The sequence below is a fragment of the Labrus bergylta genome, chromosome 19 (genome assembly GCF_963930695.1).
Source record: "Labrus bergylta chromosome 19, fLabBer1.1, whole genome shotgun sequence".
NCBI classification, from domain to species: domain Eukaryota; kingdom Metazoa; phylum Chordata; class Actinopteri; order Labriformes; family Labridae; genus Labrus; species Labrus bergylta.
Window position 1 is genome coordinate 22,647,239 of NC_089213.1, and position 27,475 is coordinate 22,674,713.

Genomic DNA, 27,475 nt, shown 5'->3' on the forward strand with positions numbered 1-27,475 from the left:
GTTTTTAGGTACTGCGGTACAAAAGCTGGAAGGAAATGGCTTTACTGAACAAACCTATCTGGAAATATTAGATTCCCACCAATCTGTGTCTTCCTGATTGTCCTGACAGCGTGAAACGAGGACAAAAGTAGCTGACATGAAGGATCCTGTAGATCGGTTATACTGCCAGATAAACTTGGTTAAACTTAAAGCTGATTCTATTATATTCTACTTCTTCTACTCCATGGCTGGTAATAACTAAAGTGAGCCTTTGCTGCCAACTTTGGACAAAACTTAACTTTGGAACACATCTAGTTTATTCACTGCAAACTGAATTATATCAAGCACAGCTGATTTGGATTTCTTTTTTTGAGAAATGTCCAAGGTCTGCTGTGTTCTGTCTTGAAAAGTGCCATCGCTCTGAGGACAGGTTGTCAGTTCGTCCATCAGTTTTTGTCAAAAAAAAAGAAAGAAATATCTTTGAACCAAACTTTGACCCTCACTCCGTCAGATATTTTATTGTCCCCTCACAGGATAACTCTGTTGACTTTGGTGATCCTTTAACTGTCCTTGATCCCGTCCTGAGATGAACAGTTTCACTTATCTTTTGAAATGTTTCAACATTTAAAAAATGATTTGCCAAGAACTGCTTATTTATGGCCCCGCAAAGATTGAACCCCGTCTGACTTTCTTTTTTTTTTTTTTTAAATCCTCTGTTGCATTCTCCCCAAAGTTGTGATTTATTGATGGCTTTTGTTTATCACTGAATAACCTGCAAAACGAATCCTCAGCTCTAGTCCATGTACTGCTAATTAGCAAATGTAAGATTGCTTTCATCCTAAACTAGGATGTGTTAGCATTTAGCTCAAAGCCTTGTATTGCATAAACACAAACTATCTCTCTTTTTGACTTTATTAACAAACGCAGAATATTGGGTTTCATGTCATTATTGCTGTGGGTGTCGGATTTCAGTTTAGCGTCAACTACACCAAAACCATGTAACGCTATCTGATAATACAGCCTTTGTTAAAGCCATCGGCAACACCAGCGTTCCTGGCTGTATGACGAGTCAGGTTGTGTGTCGTGAACAATGAAATTATGATGAACAGGTCCATTGTTTTGAGTTTATGGAAAGATGTTTCGCTTTACCAAACCCGTTTGACATTCTTCTGCCAAACAATAATAACCATTCCCTAGGAGTGGCTGTTTGTGCATCAATCAGTCACTGCTAATGTTTACTTCACCTGCTCTTAAGGGGCTGACATCATGACCTAGTTTTTCTTTGTCCTAAAATATGAATAAATATGTCCACATAGTTTTGCATATCACCACTTAGAGGCTGAGTCAAGCAGTGGAAAGTCCATATTCTGCCCTTTTTGGGGTTCGTATATTTAATCTATGTACCTACTTTTGTACGTTCACAATAGATAAAGTTTGAAAAAAGTGTCTGTTTTCATGTACTGCTCCTCCTTGCTCCCTCTACACTCTGAGTCCGTCAGCTGCACTCTGTTGAGCCCACACTGTTAGACCCCACGTGGGCCAAGTCTGCTCTGATTGGTCAGTTGCTCAGCACGCTTCTCGGAAATTTCAACATGAGCTGCAGGGCTTGCCACAACGAGCCAATGGGCTTAGATCAGTGATCTCACATTGACAATGACGTCGGACTGACACATTTTAATCGAGGGGGGCTAGAACCGAGCGTTACATGCAGCTAATGCTACAGCTAACAGGAGGACGTAGGAGAAGCCGCGTTTCCACGGACTTTGAATTTTTGCACAGATGTGCCTAAACATGCACAGGACACTTGGAAAACACTAAAGGAAATATAAAACCAGAAAAAGCATAATATGGGACCTTTAAAGTTACAAGGAATAACTTCAGCAGAGTTGAAATGTATTTGAATATCAGTTAGCACGGGGTTAGCATCATGTAATCATAGGTTTGATTTCATCTCGACAGCTCTGCTGCTAAAGTAAGGAGCTCATCAGAATGTATACATTTAAAGATGCTCTATTGGCCATTTTTTTTCTATATGTTATCAGAAATTAAGCAAACATGTGAAAGCACAAGTGCAAAATGAAAACACAGTTAAGATAGAAAGACCCTTTGGCATGAGGAAGCACGGCTAGCACTCATCCTGAATGAGAATAAATCTGTTTCATTTCCTTTGTTGTGAAAAAATACGACATAGCTTTTAGATTCAATAATTAGCATGAGACAAATAATGTCAAGTGAGTCATATGTATGTCTTTATGCTAAGCAAAGCTAACTAGTTACTTTCTGTAGCTTCACTTTTTACATAAAGGCACAAGAGTGGTATTGAACTTGTCATCTTTTAAATGGGACATAAACCTGGGACTGCTCCTGTTTGAACATGTCTAAGTGAAAGCTGTTCTGAATGTAAACCTCTTACTCTTCTTATGAAGTATTAAGATTTCTTTACTTACACGTCTACTTAGCTTGAAAACAAAGGAAACAGCAACATGTTTTCTGAATGTTTCAACGTAGTTCAAAAGTTTTTAAGTTGTCAGCGGAGGTTTGTTAATATTTAACAAACGGTGGGTGAAATCCGTCACATGACTTGTCAATGATGTCATGACTAATCATTACCCGGATATTCCCGTCAATACAAGTTAATGTTTGCATTCTTATCTAATTCCAAAAGCTTCTTGAGTCAACAGCAACATTGCAACAACGGATTAGAGCAGTCACAAACAAAAGTCCTCCTTGTTGCTGTTCTTCCTTGTATCGGTTCATTTCTGGGTCAGGACTTTTGATTTTCTCTGGACTTTCTCTGGAGGTGTTTTCACTTCAGCCACAATTAAGTGTCCAAGAACAAGACACAAACCAGACATCTCTTGTGTGACATATTCCTGAGGTACTTCGAATAACAGTCACTGCAAGACCAAGTTAGAAAAATAGAGATATTTTATTTAATTAGTGTACAAAAAATATTTTAAATATAACACAGCTATGTAGAAATCACCTCAGAATAAATCGGCTGACTTGAGAAAAGTGTTTAAAAAACAAACCGGGTGTTTTTGGCTAAAGGCACACCTCAGGAATGTGAGTAAGTAAGTCACATGTGTGTTTGTGTGCCAGCCTGTGTATGTTGGGAGGGTCACTTAAAGCGGATGATCTCCTGGGTGGCGAGTCTGATTATCTGGTTGAAGTCAAACTGGATGTACTTCCTCCAGTAGCGTCTGTCTCTGCCGTAAACTTGAGCAGGAAAACAGGGACTGCCTGCAACACAGAGAGAGAGAGAGAGAGAGAGAACAACCAAATTAACAACCAAATTGGAGAGGACAACCAAATTATCTCAAAACAAAAAGACAATTATATCAAACATTGGAAGGAAAGTACCAAATCACAAAGTAAATTAGAATTCTATTTGAGCCTAAACAGAGAGTACACGCTGGCAGAGTACCTGAGCACAGTGAGGGATGTGAAACTAAGGAAAACCATGACTATGTACAGACTGAGTGGACACAGTCTGACCATAGAAACAGGCCGTCACAGACAGAATTGGTTACCCAGAGAGGCCAGGCTGTGTTCACTCTGCCATCAGAATCTCACTTCCTCCTACACTGTGACATGTATAAAGATTTAAGAGAGGCTCTCTTTGATTACATTTATAATAAATATCCTGACTTTCTCCATCTCCCTGATCCTCAGAAGCTGCTCTATCTCTGTGGAGAGAAAAGTCTGTGTGCAGTACGAGCTGATAAATATGTTCATGACTGTCACAAACTGAGACAGAATACACTTAATGTTTCATAGAAATACACCTGAGAATAATTCATGTTATTGTTAATGTCTTTAATTCATATTTGTTTACTGTATATATTGTTATCATAGAGAGTGAGACAGTGAGAGAGAGACAGAGAGGGAGCGAGAGAGACAGAGACACAGAGAGACAGACAGAGACAGAAACACAGAGAGACAGAGAGACAGAGAGAGAGACAGAGAGATAACAATATATAACAATATATACAGTAAACCTCTCTGTCTCTCTCTCTGTCTCTCTGTGTTTCTGTCTCTCTCTGTCTCTCTGTGTTTCTGTCTCTGTCTGTCTCTCTGTGTCTCTGTGTCTCTCTCTCACTCTCTGTCTCTCTCTCACTGTCTCACTCTCTATGATAACAATAGAGACAGAGAGAGTGAGAGAGAGAGAGAGAGAGACAGAGACACAGAGAGAGAGAGAGACAGAGAGAGACAGAGAGAGCGAGAGAGCGAGACAGAGACACACAGAGAGAGAGAGAGACAGAGACACAGAGAGAGAGAGAGACACAGAGAGACAGAGAGAGCGAGAGAGTGAGACAGAGACACAGAGAGACAGATAGAGAGAGAGAGAGACAGAGACAGAGAGAGAGAAAGACAGAGACAGAGACACGGAGAGATAGAGAGAGAGAGAGAGACAGAGAGATAGAGAGAGAGACAGAGAGAGAGAGCGAAGGGGATTTAGCCTCGGTGTAACTCCTTAAATAAAGCTCACTGAGTGATCTGATGAAATTAAGAAATTTAAACTTCTTTAATAAAAAGACAGAATATCAAGAACCTGATATGTTTAACTGAAACAGGAAGAAAAATATGAATTCATTTTTTTAACAGGTGAGGATTGTCTCTGTGCACAGGCTTAGTGAGATGAAAAAAAAACACTTATATTCAATGATCCTCTAGCACCCTCTGGAGGTGATGTTTTCAGGTAATTGTACTTCAATGGAGTCTTTTTCTCATCACATCACGGTGTTACTAAAAAAGATTTCTGCACATTATGAAAGAAAATTCTCATAATTCCTCTGACTTATCTGAATACACTTAATACAACTTTCAACCTTTGACTTTACTCGTATTGTAGTATTCTTCATGTATGGTTTGGCAGCGTGGTGTGTCAGTAGTTTTACTCAAAGCTCTCTCTACATACGTGTTTATTGTGAGGGAACAGATTTATGTGTTCGCGTGCTCTTACTTATCCCGTGCAGGATTCGGGCGACAGCTCTTCCCGAGAACTTCTCATCACTTCGGTGGGAAAGAAAACTTCTGATGTCGGCTCTGATCTGATTCTCCCAGTCCAACAACTACGAGTACAAACAGACAGTTAAAACAGTATCAGAACCAAACAGCACTCAAAATGCATCATCCTGATAACCCTCCTGTGTTTTACTTTGTATTTGTCCAGCTCCTCGGTGTCCACCGATGCGAGCGCCTGGCCTCGCTCTCGCCTCTTTTCAAAGTATTCAGAGAGAAGTTTCTTCAGCTCCACGCTGCGGCTCTCTTCTAGATCATCAATGCAGGACGATACGCTGTGGTATGCAACACTGCGAGACAAGAGGGCAAAGTTACACACAGACACAAGACCATGCAGACAAGTACACAAACCCACACAAAAAGAAATAAAAAAAATTGGATAAAAGCATCTGTGAATTGTAGAATTTCAATCCATGCATTCAAAGCCTGGCTCTCCTGTCTGATTGGACACACAGGTGCTGACAGGAAGTGACCAGAGGCAAAGCACAACATTGATGGCAGTTCTTGAGAGCTCTAATCAGTATAGAAACCATCTTATAAGTCATTGTTATCAAACAAAAACCATCGTCATTAACATCATCATCATCAATAATATGGAGACCATCATCATTAAGTTAGTAGGTATTCATGAAAGAGCTGGGTCTTTAGCTTTTTCTTAAAGGTGCAGAGGGACTCTGCAGATCCAATGGAGTTTGGAAGTTCATTCCACCACCAGGGGGCGACAGAGGAGAAGAGTCTTGTCAGTTTCTCCAGCAAACAGGAAGCTTATTATTACAGTGACACTTCTGAGAGGGCGTAATAAATTACCGGGTCACATTCTCCCAACAAACTCCCTTCATTTATTTATATCTTTAATATGTACAGTTTAATGATAACTTTATTTTGTCAGTATGTGACTGTGTGTGTGTGTGTGTGTGTGTACCTCTTAAAGGCCTTGAAGCTGGTAGAGAGCTGGTAGAGCTGAGTCCTCTCTTGGTTCTGAACTCGATTGTGTAGAAACTGACAGACTTTGTCCATCTCATCATCCCCGAGGTCGCCATAGGAACGGAAGTAGAAAGAGATGGAGGAGAACTCCACTTGGACACCGCTACGTCCACCGGCTGAAACACAACGTACACACAGTGTCTTCAGCGCTGATTCATATTTACTGTAAATTGTTAGATGTACTTAACTGTTATTAGCATGTTTATGTTTTATGTCAGTATCGGTTCATAGTCATGTATTCACCAACACGAGAGGAGGTGAGAGGCAGACAGAGGGATTACAACACCAGTGATGAGTGATCTACACTACTTTTGCACGAGTCTTTATTTGATTTTTTTAGGAAAAAGCTACTGACTATCTTTAATTGCATCATGATTAATGTGTTGATACTGACTACCTAAAAAAAACACATTTAACACAAGAGATTGATTGGTGAAAGATTTCTGTAATAAGAGGTACATCGGGATCCTATCAGATGTGTTTTTAAAATATCAATGGTGCAATAATACACACCTTTGCCAGTGCTCCACTGCAGCTGCCTGAGTCCTCTTTTCACCAGAGAGAGCTGCCAGCCCATCGTGTCAGCAACCTCCACCACATCAAACTCCAGCTGATCACAGGACTCCACTCGCTCGCCTGCCATCCGCATTCTGGCCAAAACCACAGCAACCGGAGGGCAACTGAAGGAAAACAAAAGGAAATGAAATAAACATATATACACACACATATATATATATATATATATATATATATATATATATAAATAATCAAATCAAATATGAGCAGTACATTTTGTCAACACAACAATCACTGGATGTCAAACCAGAGAGGGTCTAAATGAGAAAAAAAACAAGTTACAAACAGAATTGTGACGTCTGTTTACCGTTACATAAACTTAATCCAAAGAAAAAGAAAAATATCTTCATGCACAAAAGGTGCAGTCTGACTCTTTAAAGGCTTTATATGTGATTTTTTGATCCAGCAGATGTCGCCCTTGAGCACCAGCATGAAACCAAAACAACTTGCACTGCATTGTTGTGTTAGCATGCTAATGCTAGTGATCTTTATTATGCTCGTATCTTCACACTGCATGTAAATTTACCTGAAATGAGCGTGATCTAGAAACACAGTTAAGCAGTGAGTACAGTATGTTATTCTTCTTTTCTCTAGTCCCTCAATTAAACAACTTTTATACACGAGGGGACGAGTCAGCCGGCCGTCCAGGCGATGTAAACAAAGTGAAGATAGGACTCTGAAAACTCTGAAAACATCACAGACAGTGGGACTCGGGTGTTACACCCATTGTAGACAGTCATGACTCACAGAGTTATTTTCAGAGGATATACTTGATTTATATTACATTGAAGTGTGAAAAATCACATATTAAGCCTTTAATATAGGTTTTCATGGCCTTGTGTTAAGAGTATCCTAAAAGGTGACGGGCATTTCATACAATTTGGTGATTCTCTGGAGCTGCTTTGGTCCCCCGTAACAGCTGATTTTACACACAGACAGTGTGGGGTGGAGCAGTTCAACGAAGCGCTGGGGATGAAGCTCCAGGTAGCAGAGCAGAGTTTCTACACCTGAAAGACAGAGACAGAGAGACAGATGGATATATTCACTTAAAAACAGACTTTTATCTGAGATCTTCTCCTGATTTCACCTGAGCTTACTGACTACCCTTTTGTTGGTGTCTATAATTTTACAAGTCAAGTTCTATTGATTTGACCTGATTTTTTTTTTTTTTGCCTTTGTTGTCTCGCTTTGTTTTACTCTTGTAAAGTTTTTGTAGCGTGAGTTTAGAAAATTGCTCCATTAATAAAGATTGTTATTATTTCAGCACTTTTGTTTTACCATTCTATTTCCTTCTACTGTTTTTATTAACAGATGCAGTTTTATATGATACTTTATAAGACCGGACATGTTCAGCTGTTTTTCTATCAATATGTTTGTTATAATTATGTTGATACATTGGCGGCTGTTTGCACATACCTTCCTCTGTGATGTCCAGAGCCTCGACCGTTTCATCGATGGGTATCGCTCTCTCGTGCGTGTGGCATACTCGCTCTGATGGCCAATCGCTGCCTTCTTCTTCCTGCTCCTTCAGCAAATCCTCGCCCCCTTTCACCTCAACATCCTTAATGGAACCATCAGCTTCTTGGTGTTTAACAGCCTCCTCTTCTTTCTCCTCATTCTGTCCTTCAGCTCCATTCTCTGTTGTTTCAGGATGTGGCATCTCCTAACAGAGAACACATTTCTTCCATGATTCAGGTTTCTCATACCAACAACTTTGTTTTACTGGATCCTCGCTTAACCCTCTTGCATCATTATGGACATTTTTGTCCATTTGGTAAATTTTTACCTCTTCATCTGTCCATCATTTTGTCTGGGTTAGTGCATATGGCACACATATTTCTAAGAAAGTCTCTCTCTTGACACATTTTGGAATGCAATTTTTTTTTTTTTTTTTAATAGATCAATAGAACTCTGTCAAACATGTTTACAACCCTCGTAAGTCATTAAGGACAAAAATGTCCACTTCCAAAAAACTGCTATAAAAATAGAACAGATTGATATTTTCTTCTGCATACATCTCTTAAACAACTTCAGCCCTGCTCAAAACTATCAAACATTCAATCATTTTTAGGAATTTAACCCACTCCAGGGCTGGAGTTGTTTAAGAGATTTATGCAAAAAAAAGTAGAAAAAAATATTAATCTGTTCTATTTTTATAGCAGTTTTTTGGCATGGACATTTTTGTCCTTAGTGACTTTAGAGGGTAGTAAATTAAACTGATGCCTGAGGGTTAATAAACCACAACTGATCAACCAAATGTTGTTTGTGAACATCTGGTTATTTTTCATTTTCATGCTTCAGTCTTCACTGTCTGTATTTGTGTGATTATGTAAAGAAGGCAGTAAAAACAAACCTGTGCAGCAGGCAGTGCTGACGTCTGCTGAGTGGGAGGGTTGATGCTGCCCTCCTGATCACACACATCCATCAGTTCCAGCAGCTCCGAGTCCTCGATGTCCTGCACACAGAGAGTTTAGATTTGTAGAAAGTAGTCGTTTCTTTCCTTTAAAGTACTGTGATGTTTAGACTATTCTAATGCTTAGTTACCCTGACGAGCGCCTGCTGTCTCTTGTGTATCTGTTTACATTTGCATGGAGGGAAGACTTTCTGGACCAGTTTCTTGACTGTATAGTAGTCCACTGTGTCTGCATAGATATGACGACGCAGCTCGTGGAGGTCTCCCCCCTACACACACACACACAAACAAATTCATGTCATACTTCAAGCATACTGTTCAGCTTTGATTATGACTTTGTGCATAACAACTCTCCATAAAACAGAAACATGACAGAATTCATTTGGAAAAATCTAATTCGGTACTTCATTACACCCAAGATTAAAAGTAAACAAATGAATATTCAACATGCTGGAGACTATGCAACAACATGGATCCAAACCATACACATATTTTCTGGTATTGCATCAAGATCAAACCTTTCTAGGATGATATACATTCAGCTCTGTGTAAAGAGCTGGGTTATGAAATCCCTCGATCATGTCTTGTTTTATACCTGGGACACTTGGAAGGATCTGTGCATGCAGCAGACCAATACTTGGTCAAAATTCTACTCACAGCAGCAAAGAAAACCATTACTAACAACTGGCTAAAGACTGACACACCAAACCACAGACAATGGCTGTCAATCATACATGATATCCTTTTGATGGAAAAAATAACCTACAAGTTGAAAATGAAGGAAGATCAGTTTTACAAAGGCTGGGGAAAATGGTTAACATATAAAACAAAACAGGGACATAAGCATCATACACAACAAATTATGTGTAGAAAATGTAATCCTCATCCAACCAACAGGCTCAAAGTATCTGTGACACTTGTATTTGTTTGTTTTTCAGGTCATATGTTTAATATCTGTCAAGATATTAATGTTGTTCAATGTTAAAAGTAAAATAAAATAAAACAGAAACATGACCCAGCTTGTTGTTTCTGAAAGTAAATGGAGAGTTTCAGTCTTACCTCCGGATCCAGAAAGAGGTGACAGTGTGCTGGTTCTCCATCTCTTCCTGCCCTTCCAATCTCCTGAACATAGCTTTCAAAGCTCTGAAAAAAAATAAGCATTCAGCATTAAAAGATTATAAGAAAGGGAAGACCTCCGTTCTTGTTTCATTAGTTTTGATTTGGTATATTATCCATCTCAGGAATATCTTCAGGTTTTCACAGGTAGAAATCCAGACTTTTTACCTTTTTTTTTTTTTTTTTTTTTAGATGTTATGATGTCATCAATAACAGTTTTTTCTTGATATCTTTTTCTATGTTTTATGTTTTTGCTCCGGTTCACAAAGAATATATCGGTATCAAAGAGATTCCGCTTTAGATCAAATCCGACTACCACCAACCTTCGGCATGTTGTAGTGGACGATACCACGGACATCCGATTTATCGAGGCCCATTCCGAACGCCACCGTGGCCACCACGATCCTGAGCTCGCCGCACATGAAGTTGTTCTGCACACGACGGCGCTCAGATGCCGACAAGCCCGCATGGTACGACTCCGCCTGCCATTTCAAGGGTTTCCGGATCTTCTTTCTTGCTGAATGTAGAAACACAGAAAGTAATGAGAGCGTAGAAAATAACATGTCGTCTAACCAGGAGAAGTTAAAAACATCAAAGGAATCCAGCAAGTCTGATGTCCCCACTTTGCATTTTAACCCTCCTTTTCTTTTAAATGTTTTTTTTTTTATAAATCATGATTATAAAATACAGCATGCATACCCAGATCTTTCTTTTTCTGTGCTACAGGGTTATCTTGTGCCTGACTGCTGTTGTTGTTTTTGAATTTGTTTTCTTTTAACAGCACCCCCTGCAGGCAGGTCCTGAGCAGCGCAGACACACGGGTGGTCTCCTCTCGTCTGGTGCAGTACACAATGATGGAGTCCAGACAACCAAAGCGGTCCCCTTTCAACAAGGAAACTAAAGCCTGAAGTAAGAAAAGCAGAAGAGTTCAAATGATCTTTGAAACATATACACTCTGGGGACAAAAAATTATTTATTATTATAATAATATATATTATTATAGAGTTATGAAAGGAACATTAAGACCCGACATTATTTCAGCTTTTCTTTTGATTTTTTTTCATTTCCACACCTGATCTTTTTCTCTGTCCATGGACACGGACAGACAGAGGTTAGGAGGCACAGCTGCAGATCGGACTGCGATGCCCTCTCGATCTGTGATGTCGAGATGACGTGCAATGTCCAGAGCAGTGGACAGGGTGGCTGTGGCAGTGAGTCCCAGCAAGCACTTCACTCCCAGACGCTCCCTCAGCACCTAAACACACAAATACATGAATATGTTTTTCATGACGTGACTGTGTTGCAAATAAGTACAGGGATGCTGGTGTTTGATTGGCTGCTGACAACCCTGCTTTTGGGTTCAAGATTTCTTTTTGATTCATTAGAGACACTTCAGATTATGCTGCCATATGAAAAAGGTTTTTTTCTTCTTGTATAATATTGGTTTTAACTTTGTAAGAACTAGTGTATATCCTGGAAAACCATTCAAAATGTATAAATATTTCCTCTCAAAACATCTGCCAAAGTTTGTTTACAGACAACATTGTTTTTCGCTCAAATGACCTCAAATTAACTGAAGTCAAAGAAGAAAACTGCAGTCCAGGTACCTACATGGCCAACCGACAGCCACCATGAACCCACCTTACAGAGTCGTAGGTAGCAGGGTCTGAAGTTGTGAGACCACTCTGAGACACAATGAGCCTCGTCTATGCAGGCGAAGGCCACAGGGGGGAGCTCCTGAGCCGAGGGCAGACATCCTGAACCTGAACCGCCTCCACCAACCAAAGCCTCCGGAGAGAGGAGCAACACACACACCTGGCCTGACTTCACCTACAGATATAAAAGGAAGAGTCACGCATTGTTGAAAATACAACTTTTTTATGACTAGGAGTAGGGGAACTTTTTATTTGTGTAAAATGTTGAGTCTTTATATAACCTCTATAGATAAAGGAGTTGTGGATTGTAACACGTGTGTGAGATCTACAGTAGGTAGGTTGTATGATTCTTTTTACCATGAGGGCTCCGGCTGTGTCTGTTACCTTTTCAATCGCAGCTTCTCTCTGCTTCATGGTCATGTTGGAGTGGATACAGGCTGCCTTCAGATTGCCTGGCAGGCCGGACAGCTACAAACACACAAAGAGAAAAACATTCACAACTAAATCTGCTAACTTCACCAACAACTGTTCAAAAGATTAGGTTTTATATTGTTCTGTACCTTTCAGGAATCACTACGGATAACCGAAGTGCTGCCTGGTTTGTCTATGTTGTTTTATAACTTAGTAATTTTTTATCTTACTTAATTTGTCTATTTATGTTTTATATTTATATTTACTTTTTATTTGTATTAATATTATTGTTTTTTTTTATCATCTAACCACTTGCTTCTATTTCTTTTACTGCTCTTACCTTCTTATTGCTGTTCTCTTTTGATTTGCTTTGAGCTCTTTTAGTTTCTTACATCTTTTTAAATGTTTGGTCCTCTTGGTCTCAGTTCGTATTGTTGGGTTCTTGTGTTGCCTGGGTTCTTATGATGGTTCTTGTGATGGTCGGGTTATATACGTCTGTTGGGTATCGTGCTTTTCTGTTGAATTGTATTTAATTATTTTTAGTATTTTGCATTTGTTATGTTCTTACTGTTGTTTATGTTCTTCTGTGTTTGGTTTAGTTTGTTCTTGTTTTTGCTGTTTGTCAAAGCACTTTGTAAACCTGTGTTTTTATTTATTTTATTTTTTATTTTTGTTTGTTGTGTGTGAGGGAAAGAGAGGGAAACTACCTGGTCATCCATGAGTGAGACCAGCGGTGAGATGACCAAAGTGATGCTCTGTGATCGCTGAGCGTACATGTAGGCCGGGAGCTGATAACACAAGGATTTACCCATCCCTGTAGACAAGACAACGAGGGTAGAGAGACCTAGAGAGAGCAGACAAACAGACAGGTTAGACATGTACGGATGGGTGTGGTTTTGGTTTCTTTGAAGTTTGCCATGAACATACCAGACAGGATTCTCATGATGGCTTCCTCTTGTCCTGCCCTAAAGGACCCATACCCAAGTTCCTTCAGAGCTGCGTGCACCTCAGCAGGTGTTTCTAAAAAAATGCAAACATTTCCACAAACAAAACTTTTAACTTCTGAGCTAATTTACAGTGTATCTTTGTTTTATTGTACATGATCAGACAAGCGTGTATTCTAAGTTAAACACTGTTCAGTGTTTACCCTGGACTTTTCCGTCCTCTCCGAGCTGATAGAGAGGTTCCATTGGTGGTGGAGCAGTCGGGCGCTCGTAGTCGGGGCGAATCACATTCAGCAGGACCTCGTCCTTTGGGTCACCGTCACCTTCTTTTTCTGGGCACTGCTGCTCCTCTTTGACATTTGAAGATGCAGCTGGAAAAAACACAAAGCACCTGAATTTTAAAAATAGAGCAACAATACCTGTGAGACTGCAACTAGAAAAGTAAATGCTAAATTATTCAAATATTGTAATCTCATCTGTAAAGAAGAACCAGTAGCCTATTTGCTGCATAAAAATCTAATTTTGCCCACATTTTATTTATATTAGAAATATGATAGCATCTCAAATTTTATTGCAAAGCCAAAGGTAATTAAAACTTTCTTTAAATGCAAATGTTGAAAGTTGTTTTTTTTTTACCCAGTGGCTGAGGTTGCAGCGTCCCTGTTGCCCTAGCAACCTCCTCCAGTGTAGGCAGCTCGAACGGCTCCTCTTCAGCCGGCGTGTCCTCGGAAACAGGAGGGGGAGGGGCTGCAAAACCAGAGTCAAGAGATATTCATTCATTTAGTTTGTCAACAGAAAAAAACAAGAATAAGAAGTTCTCTTTAGAGTTTTGTATAATAACTTTCTTTACTGTCTTTGTGGCACTCATCTATTAAGACACATATTCAAGTAAGAGTCGTCACAAGACACCACAAAAAGAAAGAATTCATCTTGAGATAATTAAACTTCCACGTGAGCTGGAGCGTCAGTATTGAAGAAAAACTGTGTTGTGGAAACAAAACAAAAAAAAAAAACATTCCAAAAAAATAACAGTTGTCGACTTTTTCAAGCAAGCCAATAAAGTAAATGGTAAATGGACTTGAGCTTGTAAAGCGCTTTTCTAGTCTTCTGACTACTCAAAGCACTTTCACACATCATGTCACACCTACACATTCACACACTGATGGTAGTGATCTCTATGTAGAATCATCCATCAGAAGTAACTAATCCCATTCATACACCACCACTGAAGCAGAGGGAGCAATTCAGGGTTAAGTGTCTTGCCCAAGGACATAACGGACATGTTGCCCAGCTGGGGATCGAACCGTCTCCGGTTGAGAGTCAACGACTTTACCAACTGAGCCACAGCCGCCCCAAAAGTCAGCCTTTAGTTTATGAAGTTGTGATTGTGCATCTCTTTGTATTACCTGGTCCCTTGCAGTCCATGGCCCAGTGTCCGGTCCCTCCACACTTGTAACAGGTGTCACCTTGACGATTGAAGCCGCCTCTGAAGCCGCCTCTGAAGCCTCCTCTGAATCCACCTCGCCCTCCTCTTCCAAAGAATCCACCACCTCCACCAAAACGCTCGCCTTTCAGCTGGAACTTCTGCATGTACAGCTACAAGCCACACGGTACGTTTACCACAGCAGTGAATATTCACACCTATAAGGGTCTTTAGATTTTATTTGTTTTTGGATCGAGGCCTAAACAAGAACACACTAATACTTCTGCTCCTGACGAGGTTATTGGTTACATTTTGAGACATTTGTCAAGAAATTAGATAAATAGCTTTTGCACTTTTTTTTTTATTTTTTTTTTATTTCCCTTAAATTAAGTTTCAATTATAACAACTTTTTTTTTTTTTTTTTAAATACTGGTGAACCTACATGCATTAATAAAAGAAAAAGAAAATGTACCTGTTTACGTAGACCCAGACCTCTGAGAGCGTATCCTTTGACATGAGATTTCTTCTTCAGGTTAATCTTCACAAAGTTTCCCTCTGGCACTTTGGTGCTTCTGTACAAACACAGATTCTTCTTGTAATAAGACCAGAACAGCAGATGTTTCAAACACATTGTGAGAGTGTAATGTACAGGTAAACATCTGGTCGTACTTTGCTTTGACAGGCCGATTGTGATACATCTTCTTGGCCTCATATTCATCCAGCATTTCTCCTACCAAGTTCTCCTGAGGAGCCTTGACATGGACAATAATGTATTTAATAAGTGAGCAGACAATTTTAAAACAATAAAGTTGCATCAGATTAATATTAACTATGTGTCTCACCTTTTTTGGTACACTGGTTGTTTTCTCTTTCTCCGTCTCTTCCTCCTCATCTTTCTTCTTCTTACCTCTCTTTTTCTTCCCTCCTTCTGGTGCTGGTACATCAGAGCCTTCCTCTTTCTTTTTGCCATTCTTGCGCCTCTTCTTCACTCCTCCCTCCTCTGTAGTCTCTCCCTCAATGTCCTCACCCTCTCGCTGCCTTTTTCTCCCTCTCTTCTTTGTGACTTTAGACTCGTGACCACTCGCACGGTCGTCCTCTGGTGTCAAAGGTGGCGTCAGTCCTCCTCCAATCTGTTCACTTCCTGTCCTTTTTGGTTTTCCTTCTCCTTTGATTTTTTCACTGTGGTGTGGAGCCTTCTTCAATGCACCTTCACTAACCCTGTTGTCACCAGGAACGCTTTTAACCCCTCCATCTCTTTCTGAGTCTCTTGCCTCTCGTCTTTCTTCCGCTGCATCTATTTCCACTTTGCCAACTGTTTCGTCTCCTTGCTTCTTTCCTTCCATTTCACCTCCCCTTTCTTTCTCTCCTTTTGTCTCCAGGTTTATCTCCTGGTTGCCAGCCCCAGGCCTCTCGTCGGCCCCCATCTCTCCAAACACCTGACACCTCTCCAACCAATTTCTATCGACAGAGCCAAATCTGCTGGCAGGAGAGGGCCTTCCTCCCATCCCTCCTCTGAAACCCCCAGGAATCTGTGGGCTTCCCCTCAAGCCATTGAAAGGACCAAAACCCTTATGTGGAGTTTGTACCGCTTCAAAACTTTCTGTTTTGTCTTCTAAGGCTCCCAGGCCTTCATTTACATGTCCAGTAGTTACAACATCTCCTGTTGAAGTTTTTACACTACAACGAGGAGAAAACGACAACGACAGAGCAGAAGATCTGGCCGGAGATGAGACGCTGGAGACGATTCCATTTTGTGGACTAACAACTTTAGATGTTCTACTCTTGCTATCAATATTGCTACTGCAACTACTGGCAGCACTTGAAAGCTCTTCACAAGGCTCTTTAAAAGGTTCAAATGGTTTAAACCGATCTTCAGGCTCCACTGGACGTTGGGTCGGTGAATCCGGGTGCTGTCGGCAAAACTGTCCCCCTCTGTAAACAGAGACACAGTTACAAGGAAAGTCCATAGAACTATATAATTGATAAATAGTCATTCTGTTTAAAAATGGTTTTCAATGACTACCAAGCTTTGAAATAATATGATGCAGGCAGAATTGTTCTTTACAAACAGATATACTGGGTATGAAGATGTACAGCACATGTGAATAGAAAAAGGAAAAGACACAGCAACAGCAACTTGTTCACACAAATAAAAGCACATCAGAGAGATGAAAAGTGTTGAAAAGTTACATTAAAAAAAAAGTCTTAAAACTACAGAACCATGTGTCTCAGCAATGTAATGAAACAAAAAATATTTGGCAGCATTTCTAGAATATACATATCAGTCCATAGCTCAATTTTTGTACGCAGATTGTCTGAAAATTATTTTATTTTGTTACCTTGGTGAGAAAGGGTTAGATTCAGGGACTGCAGGAGCTGTTTTTGTTTTTGCAGTGACAGCAGCAACAGGGATATTTGTGCTTCCAGGTCTTCCATCTTTCAAGGAGTTGAAAGGTACCCGACCAGGAACAGATGACTTCTTCAGTGAGATCGGTCTCTCCTGGTATCAGAAAACATGATAATAGTGCTAAACCCCAGAAAAAAAACTACTTTTTGATATATTGAGCATTCTGTCTCTTTAAGCTAAATCTCACAGTGTATGGTTTGATAAGCATGTGTCACCTTGCCGAGTGTAGCCAGGTTGCTTTTGAGCTTTAGACCATAGTACTGGGCGGAGGCCTTCAGGCTGTCTCTGTCCTGGGTCGTCAGTTTGGGAGAAGATGCAGGAAGTGTACTTCGGTTCAAATGGGAGCCCCAACAGTCTGTTTCCTACATAGATCAATGATAAGCAGATAGTTAGTTATTTTTCTTCATATTTATTTACACACCAAACACCTTTTTACCTTCTGGGCTGTGTTGACCTCCGCTGTAGATGTGGACTGTTCAGCATGTCGACCCGATGCATCACTGCTGTGGTTTTCTTTGGCTTGTTTCAAACCACGGTACTCTTTGTATAGTTCTGCAATTAGAGTCAAACTGTGCTTTTAATACTAATTAATGCAATTGGTGGCCTTAATATTAGGGACGTTGATCCTAATATGTAGGATCTATCTGTTTATCTTTTGAATGAATGTTAGGGATTTCACTCACTCCTTGTGTCGTCTGAAGCTTGATCAATATCCTCCTGAAAGTGTAAGATAATTACATTTTAGCATCATGTGAAAGTTACGGAAGCCCTAAGCAGACATGCGTCTATGTATTTGATCTAACTCCGTTTACACACCCGGCAAGTCTGCTACTACTAGGCTAGCTTTGACGTTTAAATCACCTTGTTCGGTTTCCTCTGATGTTGTGAGACGAATCCCTGCTCCCAGTTTTTCAGCAAAAGCTTGAGCTCGTTGTATCGATCCATCCCACACTCCTTATAACACAGATTTTACTGACATTATGTTTCTATTGATAGCAGCGACACTTTAACAAGCTAGCGTTACAAACACAACTTAAATAACCATTTAAGGGCTGAGTTTCTTCTTCGGTGAATGTTATAACAACTTGGGAGGACTTTAAGGATATACAGACAAGTGCAGCTAATGGGCTTCCTGCTGCCGTGTGTGTTGTTTACGATTTTCCCGCGCTGAAGAAAAAAAATGACACGGGTTGCCAGGCCCTTCTCTATATCCCCCATCCTCACAAAACCTAGGTTTATATTGTCACGTCTATTTAATCCACGAGGTGGAGAACGTAATCATAGTGAGAACACAAAAGTGATAAAAAAAACTCGTCTCTGAGTAAATCTTTGTAATCGCTTCTGTTTTTTTATGTTTTTGTTTATTACTGGTTTTCGCCTACCAGGCAACACTTCTCACTGGCCATACACTCTTGATAGACTCCGTCTCCTTCTTAAAGGGACAGTGACACTTATGTTCACTTAAATTTACAGTAAATACAAAATTATGAGCTTTATAGTAGCATTTATATTCATAACGTGTACTTTCCTTGAGCATTTCTATTTCACACTTTATATTACCACACCTTACATTTTTTTAAATGTTCAAACAAAAGTAAGCATCAAATTAAGGCCTTCAAGTACGTATGTTATAATTTAAAGCACATTTATTAGTTTAATAATCTGTTAAGCAGGTTGCTAAACTTAATATCTTGGGGTTTTGTGTTGTACATGACAGGTTTTACTGTTGGATTTATGTGACAATGATACCCATATTTACTATTACAAGCCATTAAGACTATAAAACATGTTCTCATCAGCTATTTGTAACAAAACTATAAACACCTTTTATATAATGCATTTCTTCAACTGATAGCAGAATTTTTTTTAATTCAGTGTTATTGTGGATTATGCATTTAAGTACATATGTAGTGCATTGCAGTAACAGAAAAAAACAGGGATTAATGAAAGCAAAACACATGGTAACAAAGAAAAATATTTTATTATCAGGAGGCAGTGAATATAAAACTTTTAACTATGGAAGGTAAATCATACCACAAAGCTTATGGCTCTTAGAGTGAGAATGAACATATTTTACATTTTTCATAATGATGCAGCTCTTCATTCAAGCTGGGACACCTCATGGAAGTATGCACCCAGCATCTTGATTCCCTGAATGTAGTTGGTCCTGAAAATGGAAAAGATAAATATAAGGATGAGCTTATTCCAACAGTGAAAAGTTCAGCCATTAGTTATACTAATTATTAAGATGATCTATAAAGACTAAGGAGCTGACAACAAACTTACAGCCTTAAAATAATGTATCATTTGTCATGTGTAATCGCTTTTCTTTTCCCCAATATCACATCTTAACTTATCAACACTTGTGCTTATTCCCATTTCTATACCTGTTGAGCTTTTCATTCTGGGAGTGAGCTCCATCATCAGAGGATCCCACAGGGAGCAGCATGACGTTACGTCCTGTGGCCTCCTGGAAGGTCAGGGTGACGGGGATGCTTCCACCTTCACGAGTCAGGTCGGGCTCCACACCAAAGACTGTGACAAGCAAAGGGAGAGGGGAAGTATGTGTTTTGAGCGACTCTATCCTTCTATCATACACACTGTATAAGTCTTATTCTACTCAGCCTTTGTACCTGTCTTCATGGCTTTTCGGCCAGCCATGTAGTGTGGGTGGTTGAAGTCAGAGACCCAGGCCTTGGCTCCGTGGCCCATGTACACTTTCAGTTTGTTGGGGCTTCCAAGTTCAGAAAAGTTCTTCTCCAGGTGGCCAATAACCTTGATAATGAAAGAGACAACTGTGAGTTATTTTGACATCCAAACAGTTTTTGGTCACAAAGAAAAGTGTGAAATGTTGCAGGGGGTCTACCTGCTTCTCCACAACTTTGGGGTCCATGTCGGGGACGAGGCGGATGGAGAACTTGCCAATGACCTTGCGAGGAATGACCGTCTTGGCCCCTGCTTCAGAGAAAGCTCCCTCAATACCATGAAGGGAAAGAGACGGGTATCTCCAGCGATGCATCAGTATTTTCTCCTACAGGGAAAGAAAAGAACCAGACGGCTTAAATTATAATAAATTACAGTGTGATCATTCAGAGCAGAGCAGCACATTTATATATTTGATGCCTTGCCTTGGTGTCATGCAGCAGCTTTCCAACTCCAACATCTTTGCAGTATTCATCCAAGTCAAACTCAATTTTCTCATACAGATTTCTTTCCTCCTCTGTGAGGGGGGCCACATCGTCATTCATGCCAGGAACCAGAATTTTCCCCTTTTTGTCGACCAGAGAGCCTGTTTATAAAAAGACAAAAAACAGGTTTAAACTCTCCTAATCCACATCTCTACAACACGCCGGTGTTCAAATGTGTTTGATCACATCATAGTTAAATGGTCAGCTTCACTTGCCCATGAGCGCTATAAGGTCAGTCATGGCTTCATGAACGGAGCCGCCGAACACCCCTGAGTGAAGGTCTTTGTCACCACACGCCACCTTTGAATAAACAAACAAAAAGGTTGTGGCATTAAAAACACAGATAGACAAGATTCTGGAGAGCACTCTGATTTGGCTACGCTATGAAATCAAACGGCTCTACAATGGAGCTCCACCTCAATGAAGAAGTAGCAGATTCCTCTCAGGCCATAGGTGATGCAGGGTTTGGTCTTGCCCAGCCAGTAATTGTCAGAGATGCAGACATAGTCCACGTCTTTCAGGAAGGTGTCTTTACGAGCAAACACCAGTTCATCCAGACCCTCAGATCCAGACTCCTCCATCCCCTCAAAGCAGAATTTGATGTTGATGGGAAGCTCCTGCAGAATGAAGAGAAATATAAAGTTTCAACCCAAGACCATGACAAAACAATATTAGTTAAGAGTCCATTCCTGTTTCATAGAAAACTAACAGTAGTTAAGAACAAGAAGCAGGTGACGTGACTCTCCTTAATCATTGAGAGATGGCTTGATAAAACATGTGACACATTGACCCGTTTCATCCAGAGACCTTTGATCCCTTATCCTGCTGACGACTCTGAAGTCATCAACATGAAAGAGTTCTGTACCTTTACATGGATATCATCCATCACTGAGAGTGATACAGGATCATATTGGAAACTCACTTCATAATCCACAGCATACAAAAATAATATTTGTGTCATTTAAACATTGTGTTTAATTGATGAACTGGACACCTTTTGTTTTGGGATTTAAATGCACACATCATGTGGTGACCATTTTAAAAACAAATCCTATATTGTCCAAAGCAGTCACCACTGAGATGTGAATTGTGGCGCTATATCCAGACGCGTGCACCTGGCGTTGCAACAAACAAATGTCTGGTACTCTTTTCCAATAGAGTCTTCAATCTGTTAATTATAGTTCATGATCGGGGTTAAATAATACACATAAATGTCTCATTCTGTCCAATACATCATAAAGCATAAACCGTTACATTCAAGTCAACCTGACACGGTCAAAAAACGATATGCTTCCAAACACACAGCTGAATCCAAATACCTAGAGTCTGGAGGCTTTATGCACAGCATAAGTCAAGACTCCACCTAGTGTTCAGTGTCAGAATTACACTCAAATATAAATTCATAGTGTTCTGTTAGGTTTCTTGCAAGGATCAAATAAAACAAGCATTTTGACTCCTACACATCATTGAAGATTTTTTTTCCACTGTGTCATAACACTGTTAAAGGTAAATCAGTCTGTGATGGGATCTATTGAAGTGTGTTGGCAGGAGGTTTTATTTTTTTCTCCCTGACTGTCAGACAGCCTGGCTCCTTTGCTTTACTGAGAGTTTCATTAACCTAGAGTTTTAACCTAGAGGGAAAAGTATTTAAAGTAAAACTGTAAAATGGACCTGCAAATGGGATCTTTGAAACTTAAATTGTGTCCCTAATTGCAGTGCCTAGTGAATGGTAAAGGAAGATACTATAAGGCTATGTTCACACTGCAAGGGTCAGATTTTCTGCTTCAGATCTGATTCTTTTGTCTGGCTGTTTACATTGTTTTTAACATGTGGCCTGTATCAGACTACTGTGGAGATCCATATATGAAAATCTGATTTCAATGATCCAATTCCATGTGACTTGTGTTGTTCACACAGTCATTATAAAATCAGATCTGAGACACATAAGAGCAATAAAAGTCAGACTCCGGTCACTTTTTCCTGCAGTGTGAACTCATCCTGAGTTAGAGACGAAACTCACCAGCTGGAGCTTCTGGTAAGCCTCAATGCAGTTGAACCAGGCCAACACCGGACCTTTGTCATCAGTGGAGCCTCTTCCATAGAGTTTACCTGCAGAGACAAAACTGTGGTTTTAGTTTTAACACCTGGAACTCAATTTGATTATACCTGTTTTGTTTTCTAAAGCCTTTATCTATTAAATTTTTTAAAAGAGTTCTGAGATTCCTCTATTTCCCTGTTGAGAGCTTGTTATACCACTGGTCTTTGCTTTTGGTTTATTTAAAAAATATTCAAGTGGATTTGAGTGAGCTCTGAGAATTGGATGAAGTGTCTTTTGAAAAGGGGCAACAATACTGTGAAATTGTAGCGTACAGTTGATCCAATCTTGGAATGCTCTGTTAACTTTGTCTCAAAAGCAAAAAAGAATGGTGTCTTATGTCTGGATTTTCACATATAAAGTTCTGTATACTTTAGGTCTTTCTATGTGATGTTTAATTTTGTTATAGAAAATGTTGATCTTAATATTTGATAAATGAAAGTTGCCCTCTTTATTCAGACTATCTCTGTTGTGTGGGATTGTAAACCCAGCTATTAATTTATTGTGTTAGAAACCCATGAAGTCTGTTCACACATTAGTGTGAACAGACTTCAACAATCAAACAGCTGATTTAGAAAGACGACATCAGCGAAATCAGAGCCGAGCAAGAAGGAATCAGACGAGAGGAAGAGGATGTGTTACTTTCTGTCAGCTGACAGTCACCAGAAGTTGCATAAGACCACTAGAGGTTCTGTATTAATGGCATAAAAAAACTGACCTTATTTTTGTACAATCATAAGGTCATCAAAAATCAATGTCATTTATATACGTGTCTTAATACTGCAGCCTTACAGATAAGAAACCTTATCTTCAATGCTTCATCTGTCAGGTTAAACAGCATAGAAAGAAGCTGACGAGGTTAATAAGTGCTGATAAATTACACACCATATCATCATATCAGGGTCTTCACGCAGTAGAAATAAAAGACGGCTCAGCAGTAAATCCAAAATTTCAGAGCAACATCTGTGATCTGAAAATAAAATCTTTCCTCGAGACCTTCAGGTTTCTATGAAACCGATTGTTCACTGCTTTACTAAAATACATCAGTATTAGTTCATCTTGGCCTGCAGGGGTTTGCAGATAAGACATGAATAAGGACACCTCCCAACCCTGAACCACAAGGTGACTGAGATGGACTTTGTAGCAAACTGTGATATGATCACAAGTACAATGCTGATAAAAGCTCAAAGAGTATCTAAACAACACATTACCTTTTTAGTCATGATGATACAAACTACTTCTGTGCTCAGAAAAAGGAGTTCACAGTTACTGTTATATGATACTTAGGCCTTTATAAAAATCATTACAATACTAACTTATTGGTTTATTGCTCAGTTTAACTACATGTCCCTTTAACTTTCCTCCCTCTGTTGTTTCAGTGAGATTTGATATGAAGGTTGCCAAAAGAAGGCGTAATATCATTACATGTTGGACTGGAAACAGAAACCTCAAAGTTAATCACAACATGTCTCCTCTTTCAAGCCAAAAACACATTCCAGTCTACTTCAGAATCTTCCGTTAGCTTTGTTTTGTTTTCAACTGGCAAACTTCCAGGATCAAATTGAAACCTAACTAAAAGAGAAAGTCAAAGTCAAGTTCTGCTCTCACCATCTTTCTCAACCAGGGTGAAAGGCTCTGTATCCCAGCCGTCATCAATGCTGGCTGGCTGGACATCGAGGTGGCCATAGATACACACCGTCTTCTTGCCCGGGTCGGACCCCAAATGACCCAGGATGATAGGAGGGAGGGGGATCTCCTCTCCAGAGGGGAGCTGAATGCAGGGACAAATACAACAGTATTATAAAGAAAGGGTGACATATACAGTGTGGGCTCGTTCTATACAATTACAACAGTTTAAAGAGCCAAATTAAGAATAACAATGGTTTTAGAGTAAGCCGTTAAAAACAGAAACAAAGAACAAACTGACGACTGACAAATTGCAAACAAACCTCCTGTTTGCCGATATCCACCATCTCCACCGTCCCCCCCAGCCTCTCGATGTCTTTGGCTGCCATCTCCATCATCTTCTTGATCTCCCCGCGCTTCTCTGGCCAAGCAGACACACTCTGGACCTCCACCCAGTCTGCGAGGCGCTAGGAAATGAAGGAAACGTTCATGAAAATGTGAATATACCCCCGAAGAGAACACTGAGGGTGTTACAGGATAGAATGAATGTTCAGCCTTAAAGTGAATGTGACTAAGCATACAGATCTCTATTATGACAGCTACAGCACACCAGCCCTCAAATTAAACTCAAATCAGTTTGATTTTAACTGTATTGAAGATTTCATGAAAACATAAACTGATTTTATTTCGATTGCTTCAGTGGCTCTGGTATAAGCCATTACGCACACACACTAAGAGTGAATGAGGTATAGAACTGCATAGCAATCAAGATGAAAAAACAATTAAAATCAGGTGTAGACAAAGCCTTTGGCTGCAATCTAATCACAACACATACATTGATACATTGTACATTGAAGTGCAACATAATAACTCCCTCAGCTTACCTTTACGTACAGATCCTGGTGTTCGTCCACATACTTGAACAGTGTTGGGAGATGAGCCATCTTTGCCAGCGACAGAAGCTGAGGGTTAAGAGAGGCAGAGTGGAGTGAGATCCTTGCTTATGCCCTTTGCAGTCTTATTGAAGCACAAAACCCCGCCCTCTGTAAACCTGCTGACTGCAGCAGCATTTACAGTTTCTCTCACATGCACACACACTAAAGTGTTCATAGTCCCATAACAGCATGTTTTATATCAGGAAGCTGGTGATCATTTTGGAACATTTAAAGTCACAGCTGACTGATGTGTTTCTTTATATATCCTGTGGTTTTTTGTGATAAATTAGAAAAAAAATACATGAAACTTTAGAGCATTGAGCAAAGTTGAATTATTCACGGTGTTACAGTTTGGAAAAAAAGATCCTGGCAACGTAAATTCATAATAGTTACAAGAAAGGTCTCATTCAAAAGTGTACATTTAGATTTAGCTTATTAACTGGGACAATTTGAGCAGTAGCCTTCATATCATTTCTTAAGACAAATACTTCTTTGAGATTAACCTTATGTCCTGAATTTATGCCAAGTCATGAATTAGATACAGGAACTTTCCTTTTGTTCCCTTGCAATCAGCATCAAATATATGAGGGACAAAAAATGACTTAAGTATAAATAAATAAATAAATACATGTTGGGAGAAATGCATACAATAATGTATAAATAAATACATAATTAAATAAATGCATCAATAAATATATAAATAAATATATTCATATATTTATTTATGTATTTCTGTGTCCATGTTGTACAAGGAAAAGTAAATATGTAAATTAAGTGGGCCGCTCTAACATTACTGAAGTAGGATTGGTCAATTTTGAAAAACAGACAGAAGCAAATTTACATATACTTTTCCTCTTACGACCTGGACACAGAAATAAATAGATGTGTAAATGTAAAAATACAGAAATAAATTAATAACTCAATTAATGTGGAAATGTATGCATTGATACATATATAACTGTAGAAATACGCTAATAAATGAATAACGAAGTGTATTTATTATTTATTCATTGATGTATTGTTTTCAGCATTTATATATTTATATATTTATTTAATTATTTATTTATACATTATTGTATGCATTTATTTAATTATTTATTTATTTATTTATACTTTAGTCATTTTTTGTCCCTCATACAAATATGAATCAACATCAAAGAAAAATAGCTAATGTTGACTTCAAGTTACATTTTAACCTATGGCCTGGTCTTCACTTGATTTTAGAACAAAACTTTATATTATACAATCTACCATAAGTGAAACAAATATTTACTTTATAGTTATCCCGTAGAGTTACATTACATAAAGGGTTATCATCGATCTCTCACACGCCTGAAGTTCATTAAATCTCGAGCTAGCTTAACAGAAACAGCTGACAGGTTACATATCAAGCTAGGTGGCATTAGCTCGCTACCAAACTTATCTAAATACCACTAAAGTAGAGTTAGCTGGATAACCCTAACGTTACACTGAATTAAGGGTAGTGTTTTCTTGATACATATTTTGTTGTATACATAAATAAGCATTAAAACAAGCTTCGTGTTTATCTCCGTCCAGCTGATGTGACTCTCCTCACCTGATTGGCGCTTCCTCAGATTCTTCTGACACGTAGCTGACGAGGTTTATGTTGTTTTTCTGAGAGAACAGACACTTCACCACCAGCCCAGTAAGCACAGTATGCACAGAAGTAGCAATGTTGAGTGTGTTTTGTTGCAAAGGATTGTGGGTAAGCGGCAGATGCTTGGTCATGTTGATCCATATGGTTCAGAAACAGTACACAGAGGAGAGCAAGCCTTTGTGGAAAATATACACAGGTTAACAACGCTTTATTAACATAGCCTGCAGAAGTTTGAATGTATTTAGAAACATATTCATGTCAGTTGTATTGATAGCCTACCACATATAAATAATTATTAAATGCAAAGTGCTTTACAGATAGATAAGTTATGAATTATTAAGACAGCACACAATTTAAACAGTTAACAATTTAAGTCAAGCACAAGAAAATTATCAAAGAAAGTGGAAACCGTTAATGAATGAAAACAGAGATGCAAGATAAATCTATAAATAAACTTGCCTAGTGGCAAGCTGTAGCCTAGAGGGGCAGCATTTTGCAAACCCATTTTCTACCATATACTGTACATCTGTGGCACCGCACTGAGTGCTCCTTCATGCATTATAGAATGTGCTTCTCACAACCCCTCTTGGTGCCCCAGGGGGTCCTTACCCTCACCATGTGTTAACTCCAAGGTGTATTATTCATTTTAGATTTACAAAAGGGGATTCAAAGACGGAACTTGAGTTTTTAAATGAGGTAGAAAGGGTTTCAAATGATACACCAAGGTGAATGCAACTATAACTGTTTTCATACTTCCCAGAGGTTCAATTTCATGTTTTGTTATCTTTTGACATTTCCAGCACCACAATGTTTATATCGTTGATAGCTCTACAGAATTTATTTATTTAAAAGTACTAGACTACTTTTATTCAAGTAACCTTTCTGGGCTTTGAACTTGTGACATTTGCACAATGTTGTTCTTCAGAGGAGAACTCTGAATTTACGAAAAATAATTAATGAATCAACAATTTTATTGCATCTCCAGCAAACAGAGTCACAGGTTTATTACCACAGTACCGTTCAAGTTTAACAGAAACCACCAATACCAGGAGCTGTATTTTGAAATAATTTTATTCTTCA

At 39.3% G+C, this 27,475-nt stretch overlaps 2 protein-coding genes across 3 annotated transcripts; both read right to left on the reverse strand.

Moving 5' to 3' along the window:
* Positions 1-2,877: 2,877 nt before the first annotated feature.
* recql4 (RecQ helicase-like 4) lies at positions 2,878-18,085 on the reverse strand. The gene is made up of 28 exons (XM_020655968.3): positions 17,795-18,085; positions 17,617-17,650; positions 17,370-17,485; positions 17,149-17,295; positions 16,866-17,026; positions 15,369-16,458; positions 15,196-15,278; positions 14,999-15,098; positions 14,510-14,699; positions 13,740-13,850; positions 13,307-13,474; positions 13,087-13,179; positions 12,867-13,003; positions 12,133-12,216; positions 11,735-11,923; positions 11,166-11,348; positions 10,793-10,997; positions 10,417-10,610; positions 10,037-10,120; positions 9,109-9,246; positions 8,918-9,019; positions 7,981-8,227; positions 7,442-7,571; positions 6,502-6,668; positions 5,927-6,104; positions 5,141-5,294; positions 4,946-5,054; positions 2,878-3,222 (listed from the first exon to the last, which is right to left on the reverse strand). Exons 1-28 carry the CDS (start codon positions 17,876-17,878, stop codon positions 3,101-3,103), a joined length of 4,800 nt encoding a protein of 1,599 aa, XP_020511624.2. The 5' UTR covers positions 17,879-18,085; the 3' UTR covers positions 2,878-3,100.
* An 810-nt stretch (positions 18,086-18,895) lies between these two features.
* On the reverse strand, positions 18,896-26,507 carry cndp2 (carnosine dipeptidase 2). 2 transcript variants are annotated; one of them, XM_020655973.3, is made up of 12 exons: positions 26,354-26,507; positions 24,727-24,804; positions 24,166-24,309; positions 23,825-23,987; positions 22,142-22,230; positions 20,538-20,738; positions 20,337-20,421; positions 20,062-20,222; positions 19,800-19,964; positions 19,567-19,708; positions 19,321-19,468; positions 18,896-19,100 (listed from the first exon to the last, which is right to left on the reverse strand). In XM_020655973.3, the coding sequence occupies exons 2-12, from the start codon at positions 24,784-24,786 to the stop codon at positions 19,034-19,036; spliced, it is 1,425 nt and encodes a 474-aa protein (XP_020511629.1). In that variant the 5' UTR covers positions 24,787-24,804; positions 26,354-26,507; the 3' UTR covers positions 18,896-19,033. The 2 variants fall into 2 exon arrangements, with proteins under 2 accessions (XP_020511629.1, XP_020511628.1); XM_020655972.3 differs by lacking the exon at positions 26,354-26,507 and having other exon boundaries at positions 24,727-24,886.
* Between the last annotated feature and the right edge of the window lie 968 nt (positions 26,508-27,475).